Below are 27076 nucleotides of genomic sequence, written 5' to 3' on the forward strand. Positions count from 1 at the left end.
GGCTCTGTTGTGCAGCGAACAACCTGCACAACAATACATGGCAACCCTAGACATTTCCCTTGATGTTGACCAGGAGAAATGTCACATACCTCTAAAAGTTGCTATTACATCAGACATACTCATGTGTACACTAAAGATCTAGATTTACCATATAACATAGCACCTCTTTCAGATCACCCTTGATAGCACCCATATCCTCCTAACACAGCCCCTTCAGGATTCTTGTCATTTGCAGATGGATTCTATCCTGCACACTGACACCAGAGGAAACTGCAATGCAAACAGCAGAGAGAGAAATTTCTGTGCTGCTCAAAATTATCCAGTGGTTTTACATGGGGCTATTCTAACCCTTTCCACATAGCAGTCTAGGCCTATGCCCTCTAGCTGCTGCCCACCTGCCCAGCCCCCTTGCTATCAACCCCTCCGGTTTCCTGAATTTCAAACTGCCCACACCCGTGTCAAGGTCTTTGCCACCCCTCTGACTCTGCACACTCTTTACCTTTTACAGGGATCCTTTTCCCCAACCTCTGCCAAGTCGTATCTATCCTAAAATATTTAGTTCAAATTTCACCTTGTTGGTGAACTATTTCTCCCAGGTGCAACCATCATCTCCTTTCCTCCATGCTTCTGTCATGCAGCGTACGTTCCCCTCTTCTTATAATATTACTGCTTGTACCTCTGCCTTTCCTTCTGAACCAGCCCCTCTCTGAGTATTTGGTACATTTTTATCTAGATCGCTTTTAAAAACTGGATTAGCAAAAATTAGTGGCTGACTCTTACGGAAATGAAAGTTCTAGTAGGTCATTATCATCAAAAATTTTATTTTTAGAAACAGAAAAAGCATTTGACAAAATTTAACATCGATTCATGGTAAAAAGTCTCAACAAAGTGGGTATAGAGGGAACACACCTCAACAGAATAAAGACCATATATGAAAAACACACAGCTAACATCATAGTCAATGGTGAAAAGCTGAAAGCTTTTCCTCTAAGATCAGGAACAAGGCAAGGATGCCCACTCTTGTCACTTTTATCCAACATAGTACTGGAAATCCTAGCTGTAGCAATCAGCCAAGGAAAATAAATCAAAGGCATCCAAATTGTTAAGAAATAAACTGTCACTATTTGTGGATGACATGATACTAAATATGGAAAACCCTAAAGACTCCATCAAAAATCTATTCAAATAAATTCAGTAAAGTTGCAGAATACAAAATTAATATACAGAAATCTGTTGCATCTCTATACATTAACAATGAACTAGCAGAAAGAGAAATTAAGAAAACAATCCCATTTACAATTGCATCAAAAAGAAAAAAATACCTAGGAATAAATTTAACCAAGGAGGTAAAAGACCAATACTCTGAAAACTAGAAGACACTGAGGAAAGAAACTGAAAGGCAACACAAATGAATAGAAAGATATCATCTTGCTCATTGATTAGAAGAATTAATACTGTTAAAATGTCCACTCTACCCATAGCAATCTACAGATTCAATGCAATTCCTATCAAAATACCATTAATATTTATCAAAGAACTAGAATGAATAATCCTAAAATTTGCGTAGAACCACAGAAGACCCTGAATACCAAAGCAATCTTGAGAAAGAAGAACAAAGGCATCACACTCCCTGATTTCAAACTATACTACAAAGCTACAGTAATCAAAACACTATGGGTACTGGCACAAAAACAGACACATAGATCAAGATCAACAGAACAGAATAGAGAGCCCGGAAATAAAACCCATGCTTATACCGTTAATTACATGAGAAAGGAGGCAAGAATATATGAAGGAAAAAAGACAGTCTCTTCAATAAATGGCACTGGAAACCTAGAGACCTACATGCAAAAGAATGAAACTGGACAGCTTTCTTACATGATACACAAAAACAAACTCAAAATAGATTAAATATCTAAATGTAAGACCTGAGACTATAAGACTTCTAAAAGAAAACACAGGCAGTAATCTCTTGGACATCAGCCTTAGCAATATTTTTCTGGATCTGTTTCCTCAGGCAAGGGAAACAAAGGCAAAAATAAGCAACTGAGAGTACATCAAACTAAGAAGCTTTTGCACAGCAAAGGAAACCATCAACAAAACAAAAGGGCAACCTACCGAATGGGAAAAAATACTTGCAAATGATATATCCAATAAGGAGTCATATATAAATATATAAAGAACTCCTACAATTCAACACTAAAAAAATTTTTAAAAACTGATTTTAAAAAGGTCAGAGGACCTGTACAGGCATTTTTCCAAAGAAGACGCTTACATGGCCAACAGATGCATGAAAAGATGCACAACATCACTAATCATCAGGAAAATACGAATCAAAACCACAATGAGACATGACCAGTCAGAATGGCTAGTATCAAAAAGTCAAGAAACAACAGATGTTGGCGAGAACATAGAAAAAAGGAAACCTTCATGTACCGTGGGCAGGAATGTCAATTTGTGCAACCACTATGCCAAACAGTTTGGAGGTTCCTCCAAATTAAAGACAGAACATACAATCCAGTGATTCCACTACTAGGTATTTACCCGTAGAAAACAAAAACACTAATTTGAAAAGACATAGGCTCCTCTAGGTTTACTGCAGCATTATTTACAATAGCCAAGGTATGGAAGCAACCTAAGGGTCCATCAATAGGTAAATGGATAAAGAAGATGTGGGATAGATACACCAATAGATAGATAGATACATAGAGAGACAGACTGAGAGACAGTGGAATATTACTCAGCCATAAAAAAGAATGAAATTTGCCCTTTGAACAATATTGATGGACCTACAGGGTATTATGCCAAGTGAAATAAGTCAGACAGAAAAGACAAATACCATATCATTTCACTTATCGGTGGAATCTAAAAAACTAACCCAAACACACAAATCAGAAACAGACTCATAAAAACAGAAAACAAACTGGTGATTGCCAGGGGGAAGGGATGTAGGGGTCAGGCAAAGTAGGTAAAGGGGATTAAGAAGCACAAACTTCCAGTTCTAAAATAAATAAATCATAGTGATGAAAAAGTACAGCATGGGGAATATAGTCAATAGTATTGTAGTAACTTTGTATGGTAACAGACAGTAACTACACCTGCTGTGGGATTTTATGACGTGTAGAATTGTCAATCACTAGGCTGTACGCCTGAAACTAACGTAACGTTGTATGTCAACTATACTCCAATAAAAATAAAAATAACAAAATACCAGCTAAGAAGAAATGTATTTTGCTTACTAGATAAAAAAGCAGAAAATAATACTTTAGAAACACTATGATCATATCTAATTAAAAATGAGATGAATTCTATTTTTTCAAAAAACATTTAAAAGAGAAACACAAAAATGTCTAAAGTAACCGGCAAGACTATGAGATGCAGATGATCTTTCCATGAATTTCAATTCTTCAGAATGTGGTTTTGTTACTTTTACAATAAAAGTGTTTATTTTAAAAAGAATACTTAACTTTCTTTAACTTCCTTAAATATATTAAAGAACTCCTGGTCTGTTTTATTCAAGCAATTGGAGTCTGACTGGGCCCATTGAGGGGAGTTTCTGAAAGTAATTCTGAGAAGAAAAATGAAGAGGTAAAACCTCTGTATTATTTCTGAGCTGAAGTTTCCCCCTGTAAGTCTGCCCGGGGTGAGATTAATCTATACTTACACTACATTATTAGCAAAGCAGTGAAAACCATAGGCTTTGGGTTTAAAAGTCTGGTTCCATCATTTATTCAGTGTGACCCTGGTCCCTCTCTGAGTCTCCCTTAATCATCCCTGGGCCTCAATTTCCTCAACTACACAATGGGGATATCAAGAATCATAGGAGTAAATGAGAAAATGCACAATGAAGTGTTTGACAAGTGCCTTCATCAGACATATTAACATCACCATCACCATTTGGAAATGCAGAATGTGAAACCTTAAAAGAAATCCCAAAGTCTTGGGACACTGACTTGCTGCATTAGCCATGGTACCCCAACTTTTCAGCTAAATATATATCCATTACATTCACTGCACCCCTGGAGCCATCTTGAAAGGTCTCCCACTGGCTAAATTTCAGATATTTGAGAAATTCTGTGGATTATACCACATTGGAAAAAAAAAGTCCATGCATCCACTGTTATGAAATAATAAGAAATATATACGTTGGTCTCTGCTCCCAGTTCTCAGAACTGAGCTCCTAAAAGCCTTATAAAAATTCATAAATGATAAAAGCACTAGGACAAGAGCTCCTAGAAGCATCTTTCGTGTTAATGAGGTGACTCTGGGTGGGCTCCTTGGATGGCTTTTAGATGGTGGCAGGTCACCAAAAAGACCAAACCTTTTGATTAGAAGCCAGGAATTTTCAGCCCCACCCCCTCCTCCATCCTCTCTGGGACTGGAAATAGAGTTAATAATTGATCACGTCTATGTGAGGAAGCCATAAAATCCCAAAAGCATGGGGTTCAGAGAGCTTCCAGTGGGCAAAAACACCCATAGAGGGAGGGTGACCCACCCCAACTCCACAAGGACAGAAGCTTCTACACTGGGACCCTCCCACACCTCACCCTAAGTATGACTTCATCTGGCTGTTCATTTGTTGTTGTTGCTGTTGTTTTTAATGTTTGTTTATTTATTTATTTCTGAGAGAGGGAGACAGAGAATCCCACGCTGCTGGCACAGAGCCCAATGTGGGGCTTGATCTCACGAAACCCGGGATCATGATCCAAGACGAAATCAAGAGTCAGACACTAATCAGACTTAGCCACCCAGGCACCTCAATTCACTCGTATCTTTTACCGTATTCTTTAATAAACTGATAAACAGAAGTGTTTCCCTGAGTTCTGTAGAAGGGGAGGGATACAGTCTGTGAGACTGAGCCTTTAAAGTGTGGGATCTGACAGTGCATCCAGGTAGAGTATCAGAATTGAATTAGATTGTAGGACACCCAGAGGGTGTCACAGAGAGTTGCCTGGTGTGGGGGAAGAACCTCCTCACATCTGTCAGAAGTGTCAGAAATGAAGGGTTTTATGTTAGTAGTAAAGGAGACTCACAAGAAACACACGATAGGGAAAAACTGGGTTTTCCCCTGTGTAAGAAGGAAAAAACTTGAGTACTTCTCCTTACAACTATGTATTGTAGCTTTGTAAACAAAATATCCTTTTTTTTTATGTTTTTCTTTATTTTGAGAGAGAGAGCATGCAAGCAGGGGAGGGGCAGAGAGAGAGGGAGGAAGAGAATCCCAAGCAGGCTCTACGCTGTTTCACAGAGCCTGATGCGGGCATGACCTGAGCTGACATTGAGGTCAGATGCTTAACCAACTGAGCCACCCAGGTGTCCCAATGTCCTTATTTTTTGGAGATGCCTACTGAAGTACTGAAGAGCGAAGTGTCATGATGCCTGCAGCTTACTTTCAAATGGTTCATAAAAAATTGTTCACAAAGGTATACATAAAGAGAAATAAAGCAAAAATAGGCAGTAACTGGTGAATCTAGGTGAAGGTCATATGGGTATTATAGTACTATTCTTTTAGCTTGTCTTTAGAAAATTTCAAAACAAAAAGATGGTGGGGGAAAACAGACAGGATCAGCAAGTAAACAGAACCATCAAAAGTTATGGGGCGCCTGGGTGGCGCAGTCGGTTAAGCGTCCGACTTCAGCCAGGTCACGATCTCGCGGTCCGTGAGTTCGAGCCCCGCGTCGGGCTCTGGGCTGATGGCTCAGAGCCTGGAGCCTGCTTCCGATTCTGTGTCTCCCTCTCTCTCTGCCCCTCCCCCGTTCATGCTATGTCCCTCTCTGTCTCAAAAATAAATAAATGTTAAAAAATAAAAATAAATAAAAAATAAAAAGTTAGGGCTGAAAGCCAAAGCAGAGAGTTCCTAAGGAGCCATTTTCTTTCTTTTTCTTTCTCCTATTTAAAAAGAAGCATTGTGTGAAATACATGCTTCCTCTACGACCAGTTATGGCAAATGATGTAGGTGTCCTTATCCATGTCCCGAGAAATGTACGGAAGGGAGACCAAAGTATCAGTGATGGTAACCTCCAACCTCCAGGATGGCAGGTGACTTTCATTTTCCACTTACACTTTTGTGTAAGTATTGTTTGAAATTCTTATCAGGACTATATGGCATCTACGTGTAATCAGAACAACACCGGTAAAGCTATTTTCATTTTGAAAAAAAAATTAACCATATCTGCAGGACCCCAATATGAATCTGTAATTATTACAAAATGAAAAGTTTTTGAAATTGACCTACCAATATTTATAACCTGATTTTTAGAAGATAATAACTGTGGCCAATAGATCAGGCTTTAAAAAAAAAAAAAGGCCTTGTGAGTTCCTACTAATGGTCATCAAATATTTATTCCAGTCCCTCTTAGGTTACAAAATAAAGAAGCTTCAACTATAAAGTCGTGCTCTTAGGAATATGGCATCTTAACCTTTTTTTTCTTTTTTTTAAGGCACAGAGCAAAGAAGGGGCAGAGAGTAGAGCTCTCTGGATCTCTGACAAAAAGCCTCTGCACAGACGAGTCCAGGTGCTGAGCCCTCCAGCACCTCCCAGGTACCACTTACATGAGCACAAACCCTCACTGATGGCACACAGGTCCCCAGGCGCCTGGGACAGGCACGGAGCATCCCTTTCTAAACCACAGAACCATTTTTCTGTTACCTAAATCTCCGCCCGAACCGACCATCCCCTCCATTTATTTTCCATAGAGACCTCACAGAAGAAACAGCACACCTACACCTTTCTTTAAAAGAAAAAAAAAAAAAATACACACACACACACACACACACACACACACACACACACACAGGAAATAATAATTTTGCAAGGGGGCAAGCTGTCACCTCCTCAAAGGCCTCTGTAACAGCTTCAGGCTTCATGGTGAGATGTGTGCCTGCTGCTCCAGACACACTAACTAAAAGCAGCTGCAACACGAACAAAGGTAGTTAGGCTACTGGTAAGGACAGGGCCACAGCAGTCAGTACCTGCAGGTGTGAAGACAAGAAGGGAAAGGGGAGCACGCCCTGGCAGCTGCCACAGCCCTGCAAACAGCAGAACCGCTTCATCAATAGCGGGGGCGGGGGCGAGGTGGGGGGGGGGGGGGGCGGCGCGCAAGAGACCCAGGAGCCACGAGAGGCTACCGAGCACAACGTTTGGTATTGGCACCCTGACTGCCCCAAAGCTGCCAAGGCTGATGGATATGATTTAGTCAAGAGTGATGATGGGACAGAGACAGGCAGCTGCTGGGTAGCAGTTCCTTCCTTCAGTGTGAGCCCCTCAGTGACATATGCTTTCCAGTGCCAACTGCCAACACCAAGCTGAACAGTGATCTTTGAACTCTGATCCACCGCCTTTAGATGGTTCAAGATTTGTCTGTCTTCAGTGCTATTTTATCCTCTATTCCTGCTTTGAAAGTCCTGAATGATCTCTCTGTTCCTCTCTCCAGACTCAGCCCTTGCATTCCAGTTCCCAGTCATAAAGAACTTCCTTCTGTCCCCCAAATACCACATGCCCTCCCAGGGCCCCTCACCCGAAGCCCAGGTCAGGTGCCGCTCCGACACACCCCCAGTGGGGCCGCCAAGCCAAGAGGATGCCACACCTCTCATCCCAGCCCCGCCTTAGGAGAATCACTACCACCCCACCCCTTCTCTTCTGTAGAGAAACTGGCTCAGAAAGCAGAGGCCTGGGGGCGTCAGCAGTTGGAGGGGTAACGTCACTATCAGGGAAGCCAAAAGCTTGGCTCCCTCTGTTACCGGCTAAGGAGACCACCTCCTCCCAATGCTGCTACTTTGTAAGACCAGTAGGAGGCATCTGGAGGAGTGGTTTGGGGATGCCTGGGGCTCACCTCCTTACTTTTCCTACATCCCCTCAGAGGCTAAGCTTTCGCCCTTGCCCCCTACAAATTCCCAGGCAGGGAAGCTGACATCTCTGGTAAAAGGAAATCGCAAACAAAAATAGACACCTGAGGCATACAACCACTATAACAGAAGAACAACAGACTGAATAAATACAACATGACGCAGGATTCTGGGGACAGACCAAACAGTTTTAATTGGCATAATAAATGTCATCTAAGGTATAAGAGAAGAAGTTGTAATACAAACACAGGGGAAGTATTACGAAGAAAAATAAAAGTGGGCTTCAATAGATAAATAGTATGACAGATACAAGAAGAGAACAGAGTGGTACAATGGCTCAGAAAGGTGAATTCACCCAGAAGGAAGAAGAATGAAGGAGTATGTTCAAAAATACAGAAAATAAAGGCAGAGATTTCAGTATCTGGATAATAAGGCACAAGAAAGAAGGGTAGAGGTGCCTGGGTGGCTCATTCGGTGAAGCATCTGACTCCTGATCAGCTCAGGTCATGATCTCACCATTCGTGAGATCGAGCCTCGTGTTACGCTCTGTGCAGACAGCATGGAACCTGCTTGGGATTCTCTCTCCTTCTCTCTCTGCCCCTCCCTTGCTCTCTCTCACACTCTCACTTTCTCTCTCTCAAATAAACTTAAAAGAAAAAAACTTACAAAAAAGAAGGATAAAACCAATTAAAAAAGGAAGAAGAATTTGAAGAAGATTAGTAATTCCCCAGAATTAAAAAAAAAGATTAAGGACTTCAGACTAAAAGAGTTTAGAAAGGACCAAACAAGATGCATAAAGACCCACACCAAGGCACATCATAGTGAAATTTAAGTATGTCAAGATTAAATGCAAATTCTAAAAGCTTCCAGAGAGAAAGAGAAAAAGAATCAGACTGACATCATATTTTTCAATAGCAATATCAATGCAGAAAGACAAAGGAATAATACTTCTACAGCCCTGAAGGAAAAGAACTTTGAACGTATCTGTGTCAAATGTGAGGGCATAATGAAGACGTCGTCAGGCACACAGAGCCACTAGAAGTTCACTGCATAATAAGCCTCACGGGAGGCTCAATTTGAAAATATCAAGGACTTGCTCTAATAAAAAGAAATAATCCTGGCAGAGAAGATATATGGGAAATAAGGCTGGTCAGAAACTTAGTAAGGTTTATTGCTGAAAAAGAGCCAGGATTTCCAAAATCCCAGAATTAAAACATTAGACAACAACACACTTGGGATCAGGGCTGGGAAAAGAGAGACCCAAGAGTCATGTGAACCTGTAACACACTCGTATCATCAGAGGACCAACACAGCATTTGAGAAATGGGGAGAAATAAGTACTCAAATTTGGATCTTCAGAGAAACCACCAGAACGACATAAATAGAATTTGCTTTAAATGACAAAGTTTTTCTTTTATCTATCCGTTACAAAGCAGGAAATGAGAAAAAAAAAAGTATGATAAGGAGAAAAATACTAAATAATATGTTAGAGGGGTACCTGGGTGGCTCAATTGGTTACATGTCCAACTCCTGATTTTGGCTCAAGTCACGACCCTATGGCTCATGAGTTTGAACCCTGCGTTGGGCTCTGCTCTAACTGCACAGAACCTGCTTAGGATTCTCTCTCTCTCCCTCTCTCTCTGCCTCTCTTTCTCTCTCTCCCTCTCTCTCTCAAAATAAATAAATAAACTTTAAGTAAGATGTTAGAAATAAATCATAGTAAGAGAATAATTACAAGCATAAATGGAAAAACTCACCGGTTAAGGAGTCTTAGATGGGCTATAAGTAATACATTGCCCATGAAAGACAATACACAAAAAATAAAGAAGATGGGGAAGGATATCCCAAGCAATTATGAACAAAAAGAAAGCTAGAGAATCAATCTCAATATCTGATAATAAAAAATTCAAGATTACAAAAAGAGGGGAAGGGCGCCTGGGTGGCTCAGTCGGTTAAGCGACCGACTTCAGCTCAGGTTATGATCTCACGGTTCGTGAGTTTGAGCCCCACATCAGGCTCTGTGCTGACAGCTCAGAGCCTGGAGCCTGCTTCAGATTCTGTGTCTCGCTCTCTCTCTGCCCCTCCCCTGCTCATGCTCTGTCTCTCTCTGTCTCAAAAATAAATAAAAACATTAAAAAAAAAGTTTTTTTTAAAGGGGGGACTCAGCTGAGTGCTACATACTGGGAAAAGAAACAAGAGAGTATAAATGTGTTCTTTCATATGATGTGTACCTAAACATATAACCTCTTGCATAAAGCAAGAAGTGAGAGAATGGCAGGAAGAAAAGATAAATCAACAAATACCGTTGGATATTTTAACCCACTCCTTTTGGAAACTGCTAGAACAGGCTAAAAAAAATAAGCAGAGATATACAAGATCTAAAAAATACACTAAACACACTCAAGCAAGTAAATCTAGGGAGCTCTTCACCCAAACAGAGAATATGTAATTATTTTCAACATTTATAAAAACCAGCCACACATTAGGCTACAGCCTCAGCAAATTCCAAAGAATCACGATCACAGAGACTATCTGCTCTGATCATAAAGTTAAAAAACAATAACAAAAACCAAAGCATTAAAATATTGTATGTGGCTAGATCTTAGCTGAAAAAGAAAAAGGGAAAATTTTTCTTAAAATATATAGAATTGAATGACAACAAAAATACAACCTGTAAAATTTGTGAGACACAACTCACAGAAAAATGTAAACCTTTAACTGCGTTCCTCTGTTCATTCTTTAACGCTGAAATGAGCAAATGTTTCGCTGAAAGTCATCTGAACACAACATGGAGCCCATGGAAAAGCTCTCACAAAATCCACAACTATCTCCCTGGTGGCCTGCTGAGTGCTCTGCCCCCCAGGATTCATGAGAGACAAAATATAATGCCGTCAAACAGAAATCTAAAGGAAAAAACCACGTGGGGAAAAGGTGGGCACCCACCTTTATTAGTAGCTGCCCAGGAGGCCTATCTAAGCTTAACCAAAGCCTACTCTATGTCAGAAAAGCAATACAATGACCCTGAACCCTACAAAAGTCCATACCCTTTGGATCCCTCATTAAATTGAATGTAAAAATCAACTGACGCTAGAATCAAGTCTCTCCTAAGTATCTAGTAAGGACTGGGCCCTGCTAATTTCACACCCACCCTTTCAGCACCAAGAGCAAGTCCTTCCCACGGTGTGAGATTAGGAACTCCCCCTCTGACATGACAGTCATGAACATAAAACATGTTTAGGGGCTGCTGGGTGGCTCAGTCAGTGGAGTGCCCGACTTCTGCTCAGGTCATGATCTCACGGTTCGTGGGTTCGAGCCCTGCATTGGGCTCTGTGTTGACAGCTCGGAGCCTGGAGCCTGCTTTGGATTCTGCGTCTCCCTCTCTCTCTGCCCCTCCCCCGCTCATTCTTGCTCTCTCTCTCTCTCTCTCTCTCTCTCTCTCTCTCAAAAAAAAAAAAAAAAAAAATTAAAGTAAACTTAAAAAAATTTAAAAAAAAAGATACATTTGTTCACAAGTACCTGATAGGGTAAGTCAGCCATCCTTAAGTAAGTTTCCATTTTCAAACAGAAAGGAGACAAACTGGGGACACCATTGTTAGGTCTTGCAAACTGATGCAAAATAATAGCATCTTTGGAGTCAATCTCTTGCTGTTTCCTGCCAAAACCAAAACAGAAATAAAGAACAATCCACATGTTATACATACAATTCCCTTAGTTCCTCAGAGGTCCCTGGTGGGTTGTAGCTCCTCAATGAACAAGCAGATCTCTTTGTCATAGGGGCTTACCTCACCCAGAAGCATTTAAGTAGAAGCTTAGCCAAAACACGAGAGAACCTTACAAACTATCACCATGATCCCAAGGACTTAGTTAGTAACTATATATCAACCTCCTTCTGATGATAACTATACCCTATGAGCAGGAAGAGTGCTTTCTATAACAGGCCCACCTCTTCTCCAGCTGGCTATGTTTACCTGCCAGGGACAAACAAGTTGGATTGGTAAAAATGATTCTGTGTGCTTACTAGGTGTCAAGCATTGTTCTAAGGGGTTCACAGGTATTATTTCACTTAATTTTCACAATAACTTTATGAGGGAGGTACTACTATTATCCGTGTTTTATAGATGAGGACACTGAGGCAGAAAGGATTAACTTGCCCAAGGTCACATTGCTAGATGCCAGAACCTGGACTGAACCAGGCAATCAGAGTCTATGTTCTTGACCCCTAGACTATATGATGAAACTGTCCATAGAACCCAAGAATAACAGCACAGATTTACTCTGCTATGAACCAGTCTGTAGGGAATCCGAGACCTTGAATATTCTGGTCCCTCCTCCAAACTATGTGTGCCCTCACCTGGCCTCTCACCTGTGTGATACCAAGGAACCTGGCCTCTGAGCTCTCTTTCACCTTCTCCAGTTCCCCAGGGTCCCCACTCTCACCACAGGCATAGATCTTAATACACCTGCCTCTTCCCTTCCTCCAGCCTCAGCCACATGTCTATCTTTTCCTTGGCTACTTTTTTCAGTGGGAGGATTTCCCTGGTACAGCTTTTCAACAGACACAGTATATTAGAGAAAACGTTAGATTCCAAGGGTGGACACCTGGGTACAAATCCAAGCCCTGCTTCCTACTGGCCATGTTACCCTAGGCCTCTCTTCCTCTCACACATGGAAAGTGCACACAGTATCAGTTCTGCACCAATTATCATGAGGATTACATTTAAAAAATCTGTAAACATTGGTCAAGCTCTCAAACACTGTAGAGGAGTCATAGAATCTATTCTCATTCAGAGTTTTAATCCCCTTGAACTACAATATCTCCTTAAACTACAACATCTTCCACACAGCTTCCCTCTTACGCCACCCTCAGGAACCTTTTGCAATTCCCTCCCTTCTTTCCCTCCACCCATGCACTTCCCAGTCAGATAAGCCTGTTCCTTCTCCTTGGCCTTCCCTGGGCCTCTGCTTCCCTCACATCACTCCCAGTCTAATCCCACACCCACTTCCACCCAAGCAAGAGACAAGCTCTTTGTATCATCATCCATGGATGCTCACTTAACTATAGTATCTGCGTTCAGCGAAACAAACTCTTTTGGAGAAGTTTACTGGCAAAGCGTCCATTCCACTTAAAGAGTTGAGAATGACTCAGTTTGAAAATCCTGGTCAGGTCAAAAGAATAAAAATATTTGCTGTTTTCTGGCAATATTTGCTGTATAAAACAAAGATTTTCATCTAGATGAAAGGCAGGGGAGGTCAGATACTAAAATCAAGGAGCCACTTAGACTATTCCTAGAGAGCGTGAACTAGATTTGACAATTAGCTGATTTTGTCCAGGCGAATAATTCAAGTCACAGGGTGGTATTTTCATGTAAATTAGCCAGGCAAAATTTAAGAATTGTTAAGAGGGGAGATAAATATAAAATCTTCTGGTCCACTGGCCAGAAACATCTAATTCTAATGGTTAACTTGGGCCATCTCATAATAAGAATGGATGTGACAAGCATATGGCGATGACTTTGTATACATCATGCATATTATTTTATTTCATGTTGACAGTAACACCACCGAGTGGATATTGTTAGGGTTTAAATTTAGTGTATCATACAGTAGGTAAAGAAACTGAAGCTTAACAGAGGTTAAATAACTTGTCCAAGGAATATCATTTTAAGATCAGGTCATTAATAGCTCCAGATCCCAAGGTCTTAGTTTTTTTTTTTAATGTTTATTTTTGAGAGAGAGACATAGAGCGTGAGCAGGGGAAGGACAGAGAAAGGGAGACACAGAATCTGAAGCAGGCTCCAGGCTCTGAACTGTCAGCACAGAGCCCAACATGGGGTTCGAACTCACGAACCACAAGATCATGACCTGGGCTGAAAGTGGAAGCCGAACCGACTGAGCCACCCAGGCACCCCTCCAGATCCCAAGGTCTTAAGCAGTACACTGAAATGGGCAATTTCTTAGTTAATTTGACCAAAACAGCCAGTTTGACTCAGGTCGCTCAAGCCTGGAACTTTCTAATAAAAGTTATAATAGCTAATGATGGCCAACTTTTACAGAATGCTTTCTGACATGTCAAACTCTGTTCTAAGCATTTCACATTCAACTCAATTAACTCTATAAGAAAGGCTACTGTTATTATCCCCATTTTACAGATGAGAAAACCATGTAGCCCAGAAGCTTACTCTCATATTCAAGGTTACATGGTTAAAAGCAAAGTTAGTTTGAACCCACTCTGGCTCCAGAGCCCTTCTTCCACACAGCAGGAACTACTCTCTAACTTAGGATCAGAGGAGCAGGTATTTTATAAAACACCTACATAGCTGTATTTTCTAAAGTGGCCTTATAATGAGACCTGTATAAGAGGTCATCTACAGGAGCCTGGGTGGCTCAGTCGGTTAAGCATCCGACTCTTGACTGTGGCTCAGGTCATGATCTCACAGTTTCGTGAGTTAGAGCCCTGTGTGGGGAGTTTGTCTCTCTCTCTCTCCGCTCCTCTCCACTGCTTGCGCTCACAAATAAATAAACAAACAAGCTTTAAAAAATAGATAAAATACAATATCTTAAAAAAGAAAGAATACCCACAGAGCAGCAAAACTAGCCCCTCCTCCCAACATGAAGGCTGTCACAGATGACAATGCCTCTGTGTACAGCTGATGAGCGGTTTGTGTATGGAGGTCAGGTGTTGGTGGACCTGTGGGCTGCTGTCATTCCCTAAGTTCTCTAGGGCAGGCTGAGCCCAAGTGCCCAACGTGCAAATGAGCTACCAACAACGAAATCATCACTTAGTCATTCACTTTACACACAACACATTTCCAAATGGATTGAATTTAAGATAACTGCTAGGCTATCCCCACTCAAGGAAATAAAGTAGAGGGTTGAGGCAATATTTGTTTTAAAATACTGCAGCGGGAAAAGCATGCACAAAATCCAAACTACTCCTTTGGTTTTATACTCATGAATTTAACTCCCTAAATAATTCTCACTGGCCAGCTTTCCTTTAGACACTGGAGACCTGGCCATACACTGGGGTTAAGTCCATGCAGCAGAAAATTCAAGTGGTCACGACTTTACCGTTGCCCATGACCTCAGACATTGTGATCTTTTCCAGGTGTATTTTCCATCCTGCATATTCCGGATTGTTTGGTTTTGCTTAAACTGAGACAACTGAAACTTAAAGTTCATCCTAAATGGAAGTTTCTGTCTTGTGACCTCCGATGGTCAGTTCCAGACCTTGCTCGGTCTTTCCCCCCTATCTTTTTGTGCCACTAGAGGCTGTCAAAAACTCTGGTCCCCGCCACAGGCCTCGCTTGCCTGAGCAATGCCCCAGTTCTCTACATTTCTCCTCCTCTTCCTCCATCCAAGTTTATTTCACATCGGTACTTTCTAGGAGCCAGTGGTAAAAAAGTACAGACTCCACAGACACACATTCCCAGGTCTGGATTCTACTACTCTTACTGTGTGATCTTGGGCAAGTGTTTTAACCTCCCTCAGCTGTACTCTCCTTATCTACGAAATGGGAATCAAACATCCAACGAGAGCTGTGAGGGATAAATAAGTGCAAGGAAAGCACTTCTATGAAGAGTCCCTACTAAGGGATCAAAAACAGGCAGCCATTTTTATTATGTGCATAATAACAGGGTTGTCTACCCCGTTATAACATATTTCCTACCCAGGGTTTAAACATTTGTCAAGAAACAAAAGTGAATCAACCAAGGATTAAACACGCCTCAATCTAAGTAAGTATCCAAGTAGTCCACTAAGTGGGGAAGGACACTTCTGTGGGCAGAAAGTCTTCCTTGTCCAGCAACCACACCAGCGTGGCCTGCTCTCAGGATGAGCTCTGGGCTACTCCCTATTTCTGCAAGGTCATTAAAGCAAGGTTTAGAGCTGGTTCTATGAAGCTATGCCTTCACCCCCTCCACAAAGTGTTAAACAGGTGAGAAGTCACACAGTTCTGGATCCCGAAAAGGCTTTGGGCTGGAAGATAACTGAGAAACAACTGGGTTACTGTTTAAAGTACTGCACAAATGTTTTAGTTGTTCATACAGCTTGCCTCCTAACTTGGAATAGAGTTCTAAAACTAGTAGGAAATGATCTAGAGAAATAATCCACTTACAATTTTTTTACTTGGTTCAACTAGATGATTCAAGGCACTGTACTGAGAGAATTCAATGTATATAATACGTTCAAGATAAAACTTCGCAATTATAGCTAAATAATAGTGAAAGCCAGTACTTCCCTCAGACCTAAATGATTTCCCACCCTCTCAAAGACTAGAAATATTCAAAATACCCACGTTAGCCTGTCACCATGCCCAGGAATCCCCACAGGCCTGTTAAAGGTCACCTGTCACTGTCTTTGTTTATAGCCTATTGTGTAGGATTCCCCCGCTGGAAAAGGGCAGTGTGAACACATTTCTCGCTATTTAAAAAATACTGGCCGAAGGATTTTCTGAGCTACTGAGAACCGCTTGCTTCTGGCCTTCTCCCGGGGACAGAGGGCTCAAACGCATGGAAATTTTAACCATAAATCGATGTATCCACAAGCCAAAGGACCATCCCAGGAGCCTATATTATTACCCTACTCAAAGATCTCATGTCGTTCTGGATGTACCAACAGTAGGGGCCTCCATTTCCTGGTATTTCCGAGTCAGTCCTGTAAACATTCTGCGGCAGGAGATGAAACTGTTTACGGCACTGGGTGACTCCCGTGTTCCTGTCAAACACGCCCATGTGCTAGTGCTGTCCTCGGATCTTCTACTGTTCACACAACAATGGCACTGAAACCGGAATATGGTGCTTAGCGTTAAATACCTGATCAGCAGATAACCAGGTTAAGGCTGCATCAAACCTGCACACCACTACAATTGACCATGCCTCTTTAACAGGGACCCGGAGGTCTCTGGAAGCTTTTGCAATTTCAGCCTTTTGATGATGTTGACAGATGGGGAAGTATAGTGGAGAACTAGTAAAAGATAAGGTTAGTGGTTAACATTCCAGCATTATTACCTATAAACAAATAAGGCATTTCATAAAAGTGTAACTTAATATTTCTACAAGGCCTAGTTCTATTGTTGCAAACATTGCACTTAGGATCTTACTAAGGGCATTTCATAACAGACTATTTTGCTCCACAACAACCCAGAGAATTTTTGCTTTTAGCGCCGAAGGATTGGGAGACCAATGTTTTTCCCTCCCAGTACCGGGTTAATTCTCCCGTTAACTCCGAACTGCCCCTCAGGGCAGGTGACCACGGACTGCCTCTAGGGAAAGGTAAGGGCAGGATTCTTGGGCATTTTGGGCGGCGTGACCGAGAGGCTGGCACGGTCCCCCCTCGCGTCAGCCCTGCCCTGGCCAGGTGCCCCTCTCGGCGCCCCTGCGCGGGGCCCTCTCTACGGCTCACCTAATGACCAGGAGTTCGTGGAGCAGATACGCAGCTGCGGCCAGCAAAGCTCCCCCGGTCAAGTAAAGTGTTTTCTTCCACCAGGGATCGGAGCCCAGCCCTGCCATGATCCCACCGTAATCCTGCAAAGGGAAAGCGATGATGTCCCCATAAAAGGAGAAGGGCTCCTCGGACCCGGCCCACCAGCCGAAGAAGGAGACGCTCTGGTTCCAGCTCAGATCCACCACGCACGGCCTGGACGAGGCAAAGCCAACCCCCCAGTGCATGCTGCGCGGCTGGCTGCGGGCGCCCCTCCCAGGGCCCGCGCCGCCCGCATGGGAAGAGGCCGGCGCGGCCCGGCGCGGGCTCAGCGGCGCGCTGGGGGCGCGGGCGGCGCGGGCGGAGGCGACCGAGGCGGCGGCGGCGGTGGCGGCGGCGGCGGCGGCGAAGGAGCAGGAAGGACGAGGGCCGCGGGCGGCGGGCCTGGCCGGCGGGGCCCCGGGGCCCTAGGCGGCAGCGGCGGCCGCCGGCTCCCCCCGCAGCGGCCTCTCCGCGCCGCTCTTTGTGTCGGCGCCTGGAGAAGGCCGCATGATGTCATTGCTCCCCGGGGCAGGGAAACAGAGGCGGGATAAAGTCACCTACCCCGCGCCCTGCCCCCGCCCCGCATCTCCGCGGTCCGGCGGCCTCCGCCCCGGCCGGAGCTGCAGGGCTGGGCGCGCCCGGCGGGCTCCGCGCCTCCAGGCGGCACGGCCGGGAACGGCTCGGCGTTCGAGGGTAGGGCTGCGGAGGTGCCTGGAAATGCGGCTCCGCCGGGAGGAAGCTGCAGTCAGGGACCGGATCTCGGTCCCCCCCAAGCCCCGGCCCGCCCTCCGCCGTCGCTCCAGCCCCTCCCGCAGGCCGGAGAGCCGGGAGCGCGCGGGACTCACCTGAGGCCGCGCCGAGTGGCAGGCAGGAGACGCCACCCGGCGGGGGCTGGGAACGAGCGCCCGGATTAAGGTCGGGAATTAAGATTGTTCTGGCCATCAGGAAGGCGCTGTGTATTTGCATAATTTATAAAAACACTCTTATTACAGGGCACAGTTACCTAGGCTTTGGCCATGTGCTCACGGAGAGGAGAGCTTGTCTGGTTTGACAAGTAACAGCAACAATGCACCCTAGAGAGATTTCCCCTCTGGCAGACCCAGCTCAAGTCTTTCCCCCTTTGAAGTCATTATGGGGAGAACCCGCAGAGGTGGGGTGTTTTGGTTTGTTTTCCTTTTCTTTTCGGTGCAGAAAATCTCGCAAACTCTGTGTGTGTGTGTGTGTGTGTGTGTGTGTGTGTGTGTGTGTGTGTGTCTGTGTGTGTGTTTTCAATTTTCTTCCATTAACTTCATGGTTAATTTCATTTTTAAAAGTTCGTAAATCTAGGGGCACCTGGGTGGCTCAGTCAATGCAGCGTGGGACTCTTGGGCTCAGGTCAAGATCTCACAGTTTGCGGGTTTGAGCCCTGCATCAGGCTCTGAGTTGACAGGGTGGAGCCTGCTTGGGATTCTCTCTCTCCCTGTCTCTGTGCGCTTCCTCTCTCTCTCTCTCTCTCTCTCTCTCTCTCTCTCTCTCTCCCTTTCAAAATAAATAAACTTAAAAAGATCATAAGTCCAAACAATAGGGTCATGTTTCATGGTTTTATGATATACACATGAATTTTAGCAAGAGCATGGATAGCTTAAAATTGTTTGGAGGAACTGAAAAAGAAATTCAAGTCGGGGATTTATCTATCACTCCCAAGGTGAAAGGATGGATGTGGGAATCCTCCAAGCTTTTTCCTGAGAGGGCGGACACTGGAGTGAAGGAAAGCTCCCCCTTCCCTTCTACTTCCGCTGCCACATCAGCCCTTTAGAAGAGCAGGGAATGCTGTCATATTCCTAAAACATGGACTTTTTGCCAGCCTGAAGGAGATATGGGAGGTACTAAACAGGATTGGGGAGGGGTCCCATACAGCAGTGTGTAGGTACCCCTGACCTCTCCGGAAGAAGGAGTGTGTGTACTCAGAAGTGGAACTCCTTTGAGCAGGTTGTGGGAGTGAAACCCAAGGGCCTGCTGGAGTGACACAGGTGGTCACCAGATTCCTCCAGGGAGAAGGACCAGAAGGCTTCGGGGCCTCGTTCACAAGAAGCAGAGTGGGTAGGTTCGGGATCAGAGCAGAAATGCTCTGTGCCCAGATGAGACAAGGAGCTGACACCAGCCATTCTTCATTCTTCTTCTGTGACCTTCCACAGAGCACTCAGCCTTTGCTCCCATTAAATGTTGACCCAATATTTAAAAAGTAACCGTTTGTTTTTCGGTACTGAGCTCTATGACTGAGTGTCTAGGTTCAGTCATGGGGATGAGCATAAGTTACCTTCAGTGAAGCCTTCATGGAAGGCAAAAGAGAGAATCAATACTGGCAAAATCTGTGTCTGGGAAACAAGTTAGAAACCAGACTAAGCTGAATGGTCTGATCCCAAGAGCCACTTACTGCATTTTACTGTCACAGCTCTTCTGGTAGGCCAACCTACCCCACTCACTCTTGGTGGCCTGTGGACATTCCTGGACTTGTCAGATCCTCTTTGAACATTATGTGGCCTTTGGTTCAAGTGTGGTTTACATTTTCAGAGACACCATGAGGTGAACTATTTTTAGATGCATGTGTAAATAAATTCTGTGAGAAAAACTAGAATATAATCTTAATCTGATGCAGATTAAAAGTTAGCTTTTAGACCTGTGACAGAGAAGAAAGATTATTAAAACTCAGCTTGTATAAAAGTGAAAGGAGGCAGGGGCGCCTGGGTGGCACAAAGTGGTGGGCTCTTGATCTTGGCTCAGGTCGTGATATCACAGTTCTTGAGTTCGAGCCCTGAATCAGGCTCTCCCATGATGGCGACTCAGAGCTTGCCTTGGATTCTATCTCTCCTTCTCTCTGCCCCTGCCCCACGTGTGCGTGTCTGTTTGTCTGTGGGGGTGTGTGCAAGCACACACGCATACACACGCACATGCTCTCTCTTTCTGTCTCAAAATAAATAAACTTTAAAAAAATTTTAAGGGGCGCCTGGGTGGCTCCGTCGGTTAAGCGTCCGACTTCGGCTCAGGTCATGATCTCAAGGCTTGTGGGTTTAAGCCCTGCATCGGGCTCTGTGCTGACAACTCGGAGCCTGGAGCCTGCTTCGGATTCTGTGTCTCCACTCTCTCTGCCCCTCCCCCATTCATGCTCTGTCCCTCTTTGTCTCTCAAAAATGAATAAACGTTAAAAAAAATTTTTTAACGTTAATTTATATTTGAGAGAGCATAAGCGGGGGAAGAGACAGACAGAGGGAGACACAATCTGAAGCAGGCTCCAGGCTCCAAGCTGTCAGCACGGAGCCTGACTCGGGGCTCAACGCGGGGCTCGAACTTGTGAACTGTGAGATATGACCTGAGCCGAAGTTGGACACTAAAACGACTGAGCCAGCCAGGTACCCCTAAAAAAATTTTTTTTTTTAATTCTCTAAGGTGAAAGGAGGCAGGAATCTCTGAGGAGTCAATAGATACAAGAGGTGGACAGAAGTTTGGTATGAGAACGTGAGAACAAGGCTCTGAGGAAAAGGAAAGCATCTATAGCTGTGAAGGCACAGCAGCCATGCAAGCCTTAGCCAAACTTTGTGCAAGATCAGACTGAGTCCTACATGGAAAAGCTGCTCCACAAAGGGGTGCAATCCAGCCACAAAGAGAAGGAAGGGAGGCAGGGACTCAGCCCCAGAGCAGTGGTGGTGGTGTAACTAACAGCCAGAGGGGAACTGAACAGGACTGGGTTAACAGAGGAGCTGAGGAGATGGACTCTTCAAAGAATGGCCCCTCAGAACCCCCTGTGTAGAGCCAGATCCCAGGCTGAATCCCCAGGGGCTGTGTAGGAACCGTGCCCTACAGGGTGAAGGTATAGGGAACTAAATATGTCTGCCTTCCAGCTCCCCTCCTAGGACTCCTTCAGCTACAGAAATGGTATGAAGACCGTGGGAGCCAGATGGACATCTTCACTCCACCCCTTCCGCAACCGCCATCAATTCTGACTGCCTTGGTGTCATAACCATGGATATAAGCTCCACGCTAGAGGGATCTTATTATTTTTCTTTCTCAAGGGCTTTGTTTCACTAATTCTAATTGAGGTTTTACAAGACAGGAAAAGGGAAGGGACTAATACTTATTGAACACCCGTCTGTCGATATTTTTTTCAGTAACTTTTCAAAACAACCTGTATTAGATAAGTATTGCCAATCCATTTACAAATGAGAAAAGTGAGGCAAAGAGACATAAATTAACAAGTTCAATTCCCACAGCTAGGTAATGATACAGCCAAGATTCAAACCCAGTGTCTCACACCAGGAGCTCTTTGAGCTTCCTACCACTTGGGGTATTTCTCAAGTGCCAGGGCTGGTGCCCTGTCCATGGCAATCCTTCTTTACACCATTCTGTTCTGAACTATGTCTAAATCCGATGGTTCTAAAGCCTCAATGCCTACCAGTTATACTGTCACCTTTTGAGAAAGGTGGATTCAGACAGCTCCTTATGCCAATATTGCTATGCCTATGTTATGCTTCGCCATGACAATATGACAAGGGACAAGTAAATCAGTGCTTCCCGAACTTGTATATGTATCAGCTGGAGCTCTGCCATTATGATCAAATAAGAAACAATTGATCGGTTCTTCTCCAACATTAGTGTGCAAACATTAGCTTGCATATGAAATACATGGCATCTTTTTAACATACAAATTATTTTTTTAATGTTTATTTTATTTATTTTGAGAGAGAGAGAGGAAGCAGGGGAGGGGCAGATAAAAAGAGAGACTCCCAAGCAGGCTCCACACTTCATCAAAGAGCCCAACGGGGTCTCAATCTTATGAACCATGAAATCATGACCTGAGCTGAAATCAAGCGTCTGCCACTTAACCAACTAAGCCACCCAGGTGTCCCTTAACATACAAATTCTAACTCAGTAGTTCTGGTGTGAGGTCTGAAATTCTGTATTTTTAACAATCTTCCTGGTAAGACTAAACCATACTTTGATTAACAGTGGTCTAGACCAGGGGCGCTTGGGTGGCTCAGTGGGTTAAGCGTCAGACTTCAGCTCAGGTCATGATCTTGGACTCCGTGAGTTCAAGTCCCGTGTCCGGCTTGGTGCTGACAGTTCAGAGCCTGGGGCCTGCTTTGGATTCTGTGTCTCCCCCTCTCTCTCTCTGCCCCTCCCCCACTCACGCTTTGTCTCTCTCACTCTCAAAAATGAATAAATGTTAAAAAAAAAAAAAATAGCGGTCTAGACCACTGGCTTATGAGGAGGATCCAAGAGTCTGCCCAAAAGGGACCACCCCAACCCATGTTCTTTTTTTTTTTCAATTGGCAAGTGTTTATTTTTGGTTTTAATATTAGTTTAATAGGACTTCCAAAGCAGTTTAATAGGACTTCCAAAGCAAAAATATTGAATTTTATATCATTCCTTTGGATTTCATATCTTTTACATGTTCTTTTTTTTTTTCTGTGATTGGCTTTATTTCACTTTGCATAATGTCCTCAAGGTTCATCCATGTTGTAGCATGTGACAGGGTTTCTTTCTTTTTTTTTTTAATATGTAATTTATTGTCAAATTGGTTAAAAACCGAGAACAAACTGAGGGTTGATGGAGGGTGGTGGGAGGGAGTGGAGGGTGGGTGATGGGTATTGAGGAGGGCACCTGTTGGGATGATGCATGTTCTTAATCAACTCAATCAAGCCACAGTTCACGATGAGTTTGGACACCAGACATACATATAAAAGGGTGTATGCAGCAGAATCAGACATGGGGAGAAAATGAATCAAGACTCAAGAAGAGCAATTAGAAGAGAAAGTAATACACATTCCTTGTGAGAGGTCCTAGCCTAAGTGCTATAAGGTGACAGAAGAAGTCACGGGGCAGGAGAGTTGGGGGTGGGGGGAAGTGGTAGGGGAGAAAAGGGGGAGAACACAGGATCCTAGGAGATTAGTGTTAGCAGAGCACCTTTTTCAGGTGCCAACACAAAGAGCACAAACAAATGAATACAATGTTTTTATAAATTTCATTGACACTTGAAAAAATTTTCATGTAAGTATGATACTTTATGTTTCAAAATATAGTTTAAAAGATTTAAGGCCTTGCTGCTGGGGTAATAAGTGGATGTGATGTTGGTACTATTGCTGGTCTTACATAATAAAGTTTAAGATGCCACTTTATTAAAATATCTCTAAAATATTAAAAATTAAAATGTTATTCAAAAAATAAACAATTGAATTGATAATGTTTCCCTAGATTTTATTGTAAAGCTTCTGCTTTCTTGGCTTGACTTGTGGAGAAGAGATCTAATACCACCCTACCCAGATACCCTGAATCTTCACCAACATTAAAGCTGAAAGCCAGTATATCACCATAAGGTGACTTTGCCTGTCTACTTTCTGATTGGCTGGATGTGAGCATCTTCTAAATCTTTATGTAACTATTAGAAAACATTTTCTGCAAAATGGAGTTGATGCTGAGAAAAGATATGCAAATAATAACTAGGCTCAGATGAGTGATGGGCAATTGAGAAGGTGGGTCACAAGAAGGGTTTGGAGGGCCCCTGGGCGGCTCAGTTGGTTAAGCATCTGACTTTGGCTCAGGTCATGATCTCACAGTTCATTAGTTCAAGTCCCCCATCAGCTGAGCTCGAGCCCTGTTTCAGGCAAACACAAGCCCCACTTCAGATGAGCTCCACTTCTCTCTCTCTCTCTCTCTCTCTCTGTCTGCCTCTTGTGGGATTCTCTCTCTCTCTCCCTCTCTCTCTGCCCTTTACTCACTTCCAGCACTTTCTCTCTCTTTCTCAAAAAAGATGAAAGAAAGAAGAAAGAAAAAAAGAAAGAAAAGAAAAGAAAAAAGAAACAAAGGAGGAAACAAGGAAAGAAAGAAGGAAAGAGTTTAGAGATTTTGAGCTGGGGCAGTGCATTCGTTTGCTAGGTCTGTCATTACAAAGTACCATACCCTGGGTGGCTTAAACAACAGAAATTTATTTCCTCATAGTTCTAAAGGCTAGAAGTCCATGATCATGGTGCTGGTGGGGTTGATTTCTTCTGATGGCCATATTCTCCCTGTGTCTTTATATGGTCTTTCCTCTGTATGTCTGTGTCCTAATTTCCTCTTCTTATAAAAACACTAGGCATATTGGATTAGGTCTACCCTAATGACCTCACGTTACTTTAATTACCTCTTTGAAGATCTATCTCCAAATACAGCCGCATTTTGAGGTACTTCAACATATGGATTTTAAGGGAACAGAATTCAGCCCATAACAGCCCGTAGAATGCTCAAATGGAGATGTCTCCAACTGTGAGGTTTAGAAAAGAGATTTGGGCCCAAGATCGAAATGTCTGGGGGTCATTAAAGGCAAAAAGAGTAGATATGAGAATGTGAAGTTCAATGCTGTGTGAGAGGAGAGAGGGCCAAGGATAGAACCCTGAAAACAACACATCTAGTGATGGCCTAAGGAAGACAGACCCATCCAGGACATTGAGAAGGAGAAAGGGCCAGGAAGGAAGCCAGATGGGTGTTGGGGCTGCAAAAACCAAGGTGTCTCAAGAAAGTATGAAGTGGGATCAGTAGTGTTACATGTTCCCAAAAAGTAGAGTAAAATAAATTTAGCCAGAAGCACTAACATTACTGATCTTGGTGGCCAAGCACATTCAAGTGTCAAGGGAATAGAAGCTAGGTTTGAAAAATGAAGGAATGATGGGGCACCTGCGTGGCTCAGTCAGTTAAGCGTCCAACTTTGGTTCAGGTCATGATCTCACGGTTCATGGGTTTGAGCCCTGCACTGGGCTTGGTGCTGACAGCTCAGAGCCTGGAGCCTGCTTCAGATGCTGTGTCTCCCTCTCTCTCTGTGCCCCTCCCCCACTCACACTTGGTCTCCCTCTGTCTCTCAAAAATGAATAAATGTTAAAAAAATTAAAAAGAAAAAAAAAGGAAAAATGAAGGGAAGCAGGTAAGTGTAGGTAACACCTGTCATGAATTTGGCTGTGAAAGCGGAAAGCAAAGGTGATCGTTGGAGGGGGAAATAAATATTTCTCCATTCTTTAAGAGATTATGTAATTTATTTTTAATATAAATACGCAAACAGTGCAAAATTCAACAGCTATAAAGAAGAATGCAATGAAAGGTAGATCTCTCTGCCAGGACTCTCCCCTTGCCTCCAGATGTGCTCTCTTCTCCACCCTGCTCCTCGCCCCAGAGGCTGGACTTCATGAAGGACATCAATGATTTCCTTGCACTGTGGCTTTTGGTTGTATGCACAGAAACGTCCTTCATACGGTTTGCCCCATGACAGAGGTTGGAAGGCAGGAGGAGAGTAGGGAAGCTGTGAGTAAGCCATAGTGTCTTCTCCTGTAGTCACCATAGGGCCGTGGTTCCTATCACGCAGGTCCCTCTACACTGCCACCTTCTGTGGGTTTCAGGAAAGTCCACACACCTTCAGCAGGAGCCATGGTAATGACTTCTGCTGCTGCCTTCCCTGGGGTGCAGTTTTGTAAATAGTCCTTTTTTTGCCCCTCTTCAAAATACCCACTTTAAGTGTGCTTTCAGTTGTTTGCTAGGATTCTTTTCTCTTTTTTTAATGTTTATTTATTTTTGAGAGAGAGAGAGAGAGTGAGGCAGAGCAAGGGCAGAGAGAGAGAGAGACAGAGGATCCCGAAGTGTGCTGGGGCTTGAACTGAGAGATGATGGAACTGAGAGATCATGAGCCGAAGTCAGACGCTTAATCAGCTGAGCCACTCAGGGGCCCCTCTTGCTGGGATTCTAAGACACACAGTCGCCCTCCTAACTTTGTTCTTGTTACCCAGTTCCCCTCCCCAGACACAAATATAGCCATCACCTTCTGTGTTTATTCCTAGAGACATTCCATGCATTACAAAAGCATTTTCTATACATACATGTACCTATATATATGCATATATTGTTTTAAATTATTTTTACACAAATTTGTATCATTAACTGCCTCTCCTGCACATTACTTTCTTTTCCTTTTTATCTTAAATATGGAACTTCTAAGCTTCCTGATTCTTTTTTTCTATAGTTGCACAGAATATAGTGGTTATACATGCACATACACACACACTTCTGCATACGTTTATATTTCTAGAAGTGGAATTTCTGGGTCAAAGGAGCCATGCATTATAATTATGATATATATTGCCATATTGCCCTGCATAGAGGGCAATTTAAACTCTCAATAGTTTTGAAACTGTTTCCTCATATGTCCCCTTACCACACATTTTCTTAAATCCTTCGATCATTCCTAATTTGGTAGGTGAGAAAAGTGTCTCATTTGGTTTAAAAAAATTATTTTAATGTTTATTTATTTTTGAGAGAGACAGAGTGTGAGCAGGGGAGGGACAGAGACAGAGGGAGACACAGAATCCAAAGCAGCTCCAGGCTCTGAGCTGTCAGCGCAGAGCCCAACGCAGGGCTTGAACTCACGAACCGTGAGATCATGATCTGAGCTGGAGTCAGATGCCTAACCGAGCCACCCAGGTGCCCCTCATTTTGGCTTTAAATTTACGTTTCTCTTGTTATGTGTGAGGTTGGGTGCATTTCTTTAAAATACATTTGTACTGACTTTTCAGTGAACTCTTCATTTTTTACTGGGTTATAAGAACTTTTTAATTGGTTTATATGAGCTTCTAATTGGAAAAAAAAAACTATGAATTGATTTGCAAATATTTTCCCAGCTTGTTATTTTTCCTTTTTTTTTTTTTTTTCTTCTATGGCTTCTTGGTTTTCTATCATAGTTTTAGACAGGCTTCCTCCTCAGACTGGGATGTTTCAGTCCACA

The 27076-nt window shown here is 43.4% G+C and overlaps 1 protein-coding gene across 8 annotated transcripts in view; it reads right to left on the bottom strand.

Annotated features, from left to right (window-relative positions):
* FAXC (failed axon connections homolog, metaxin like GST domain containing) overlaps nt 1-27076 on the bottom strand; it is a 101190-nt gene that overhangs the window by 62327 nt on the left and 11787 nt on the right. For 4 of the 8 annotated variants that reach the window (XR_007152106.1, XR_007152105.1, XR_007152104.1 and 1 more), the window contains exons 1-2: nt 17245-17583; nt 11362-11497 (exon numbers count right to left, since the gene is read on the bottom strand). Coding sequence is in view for 5 of the 8 variants with exons in the window: in XM_047858354.1 (XP_047714310.1) it covers nt 11362-11497; nt 17245-17510 (402 nt within the window). In the remaining 3 variants the exon portion in view is untranslated. Of the gene's footprint in view, nt 1-11361; nt 11498-17244; nt 17584-17865; nt 18073-27076 lie in introns of those variants that run through there. The other 4 variants (XM_047858355.1, XM_047858357.1, XM_047858359.1 and 1 more) reach the window with 4 other exon arrangements.

The sequence above is a fragment of the Prionailurus viverrinus genome, chromosome B2 (genome assembly GCF_022837055.1).
Source record: "Prionailurus viverrinus isolate Anna chromosome B2, UM_Priviv_1.0, whole genome shotgun sequence".
NCBI classification, from domain to species: Eukaryota; Metazoa; Chordata; class Mammalia; order Carnivora; family Felidae; genus Prionailurus; species Prionailurus viverrinus.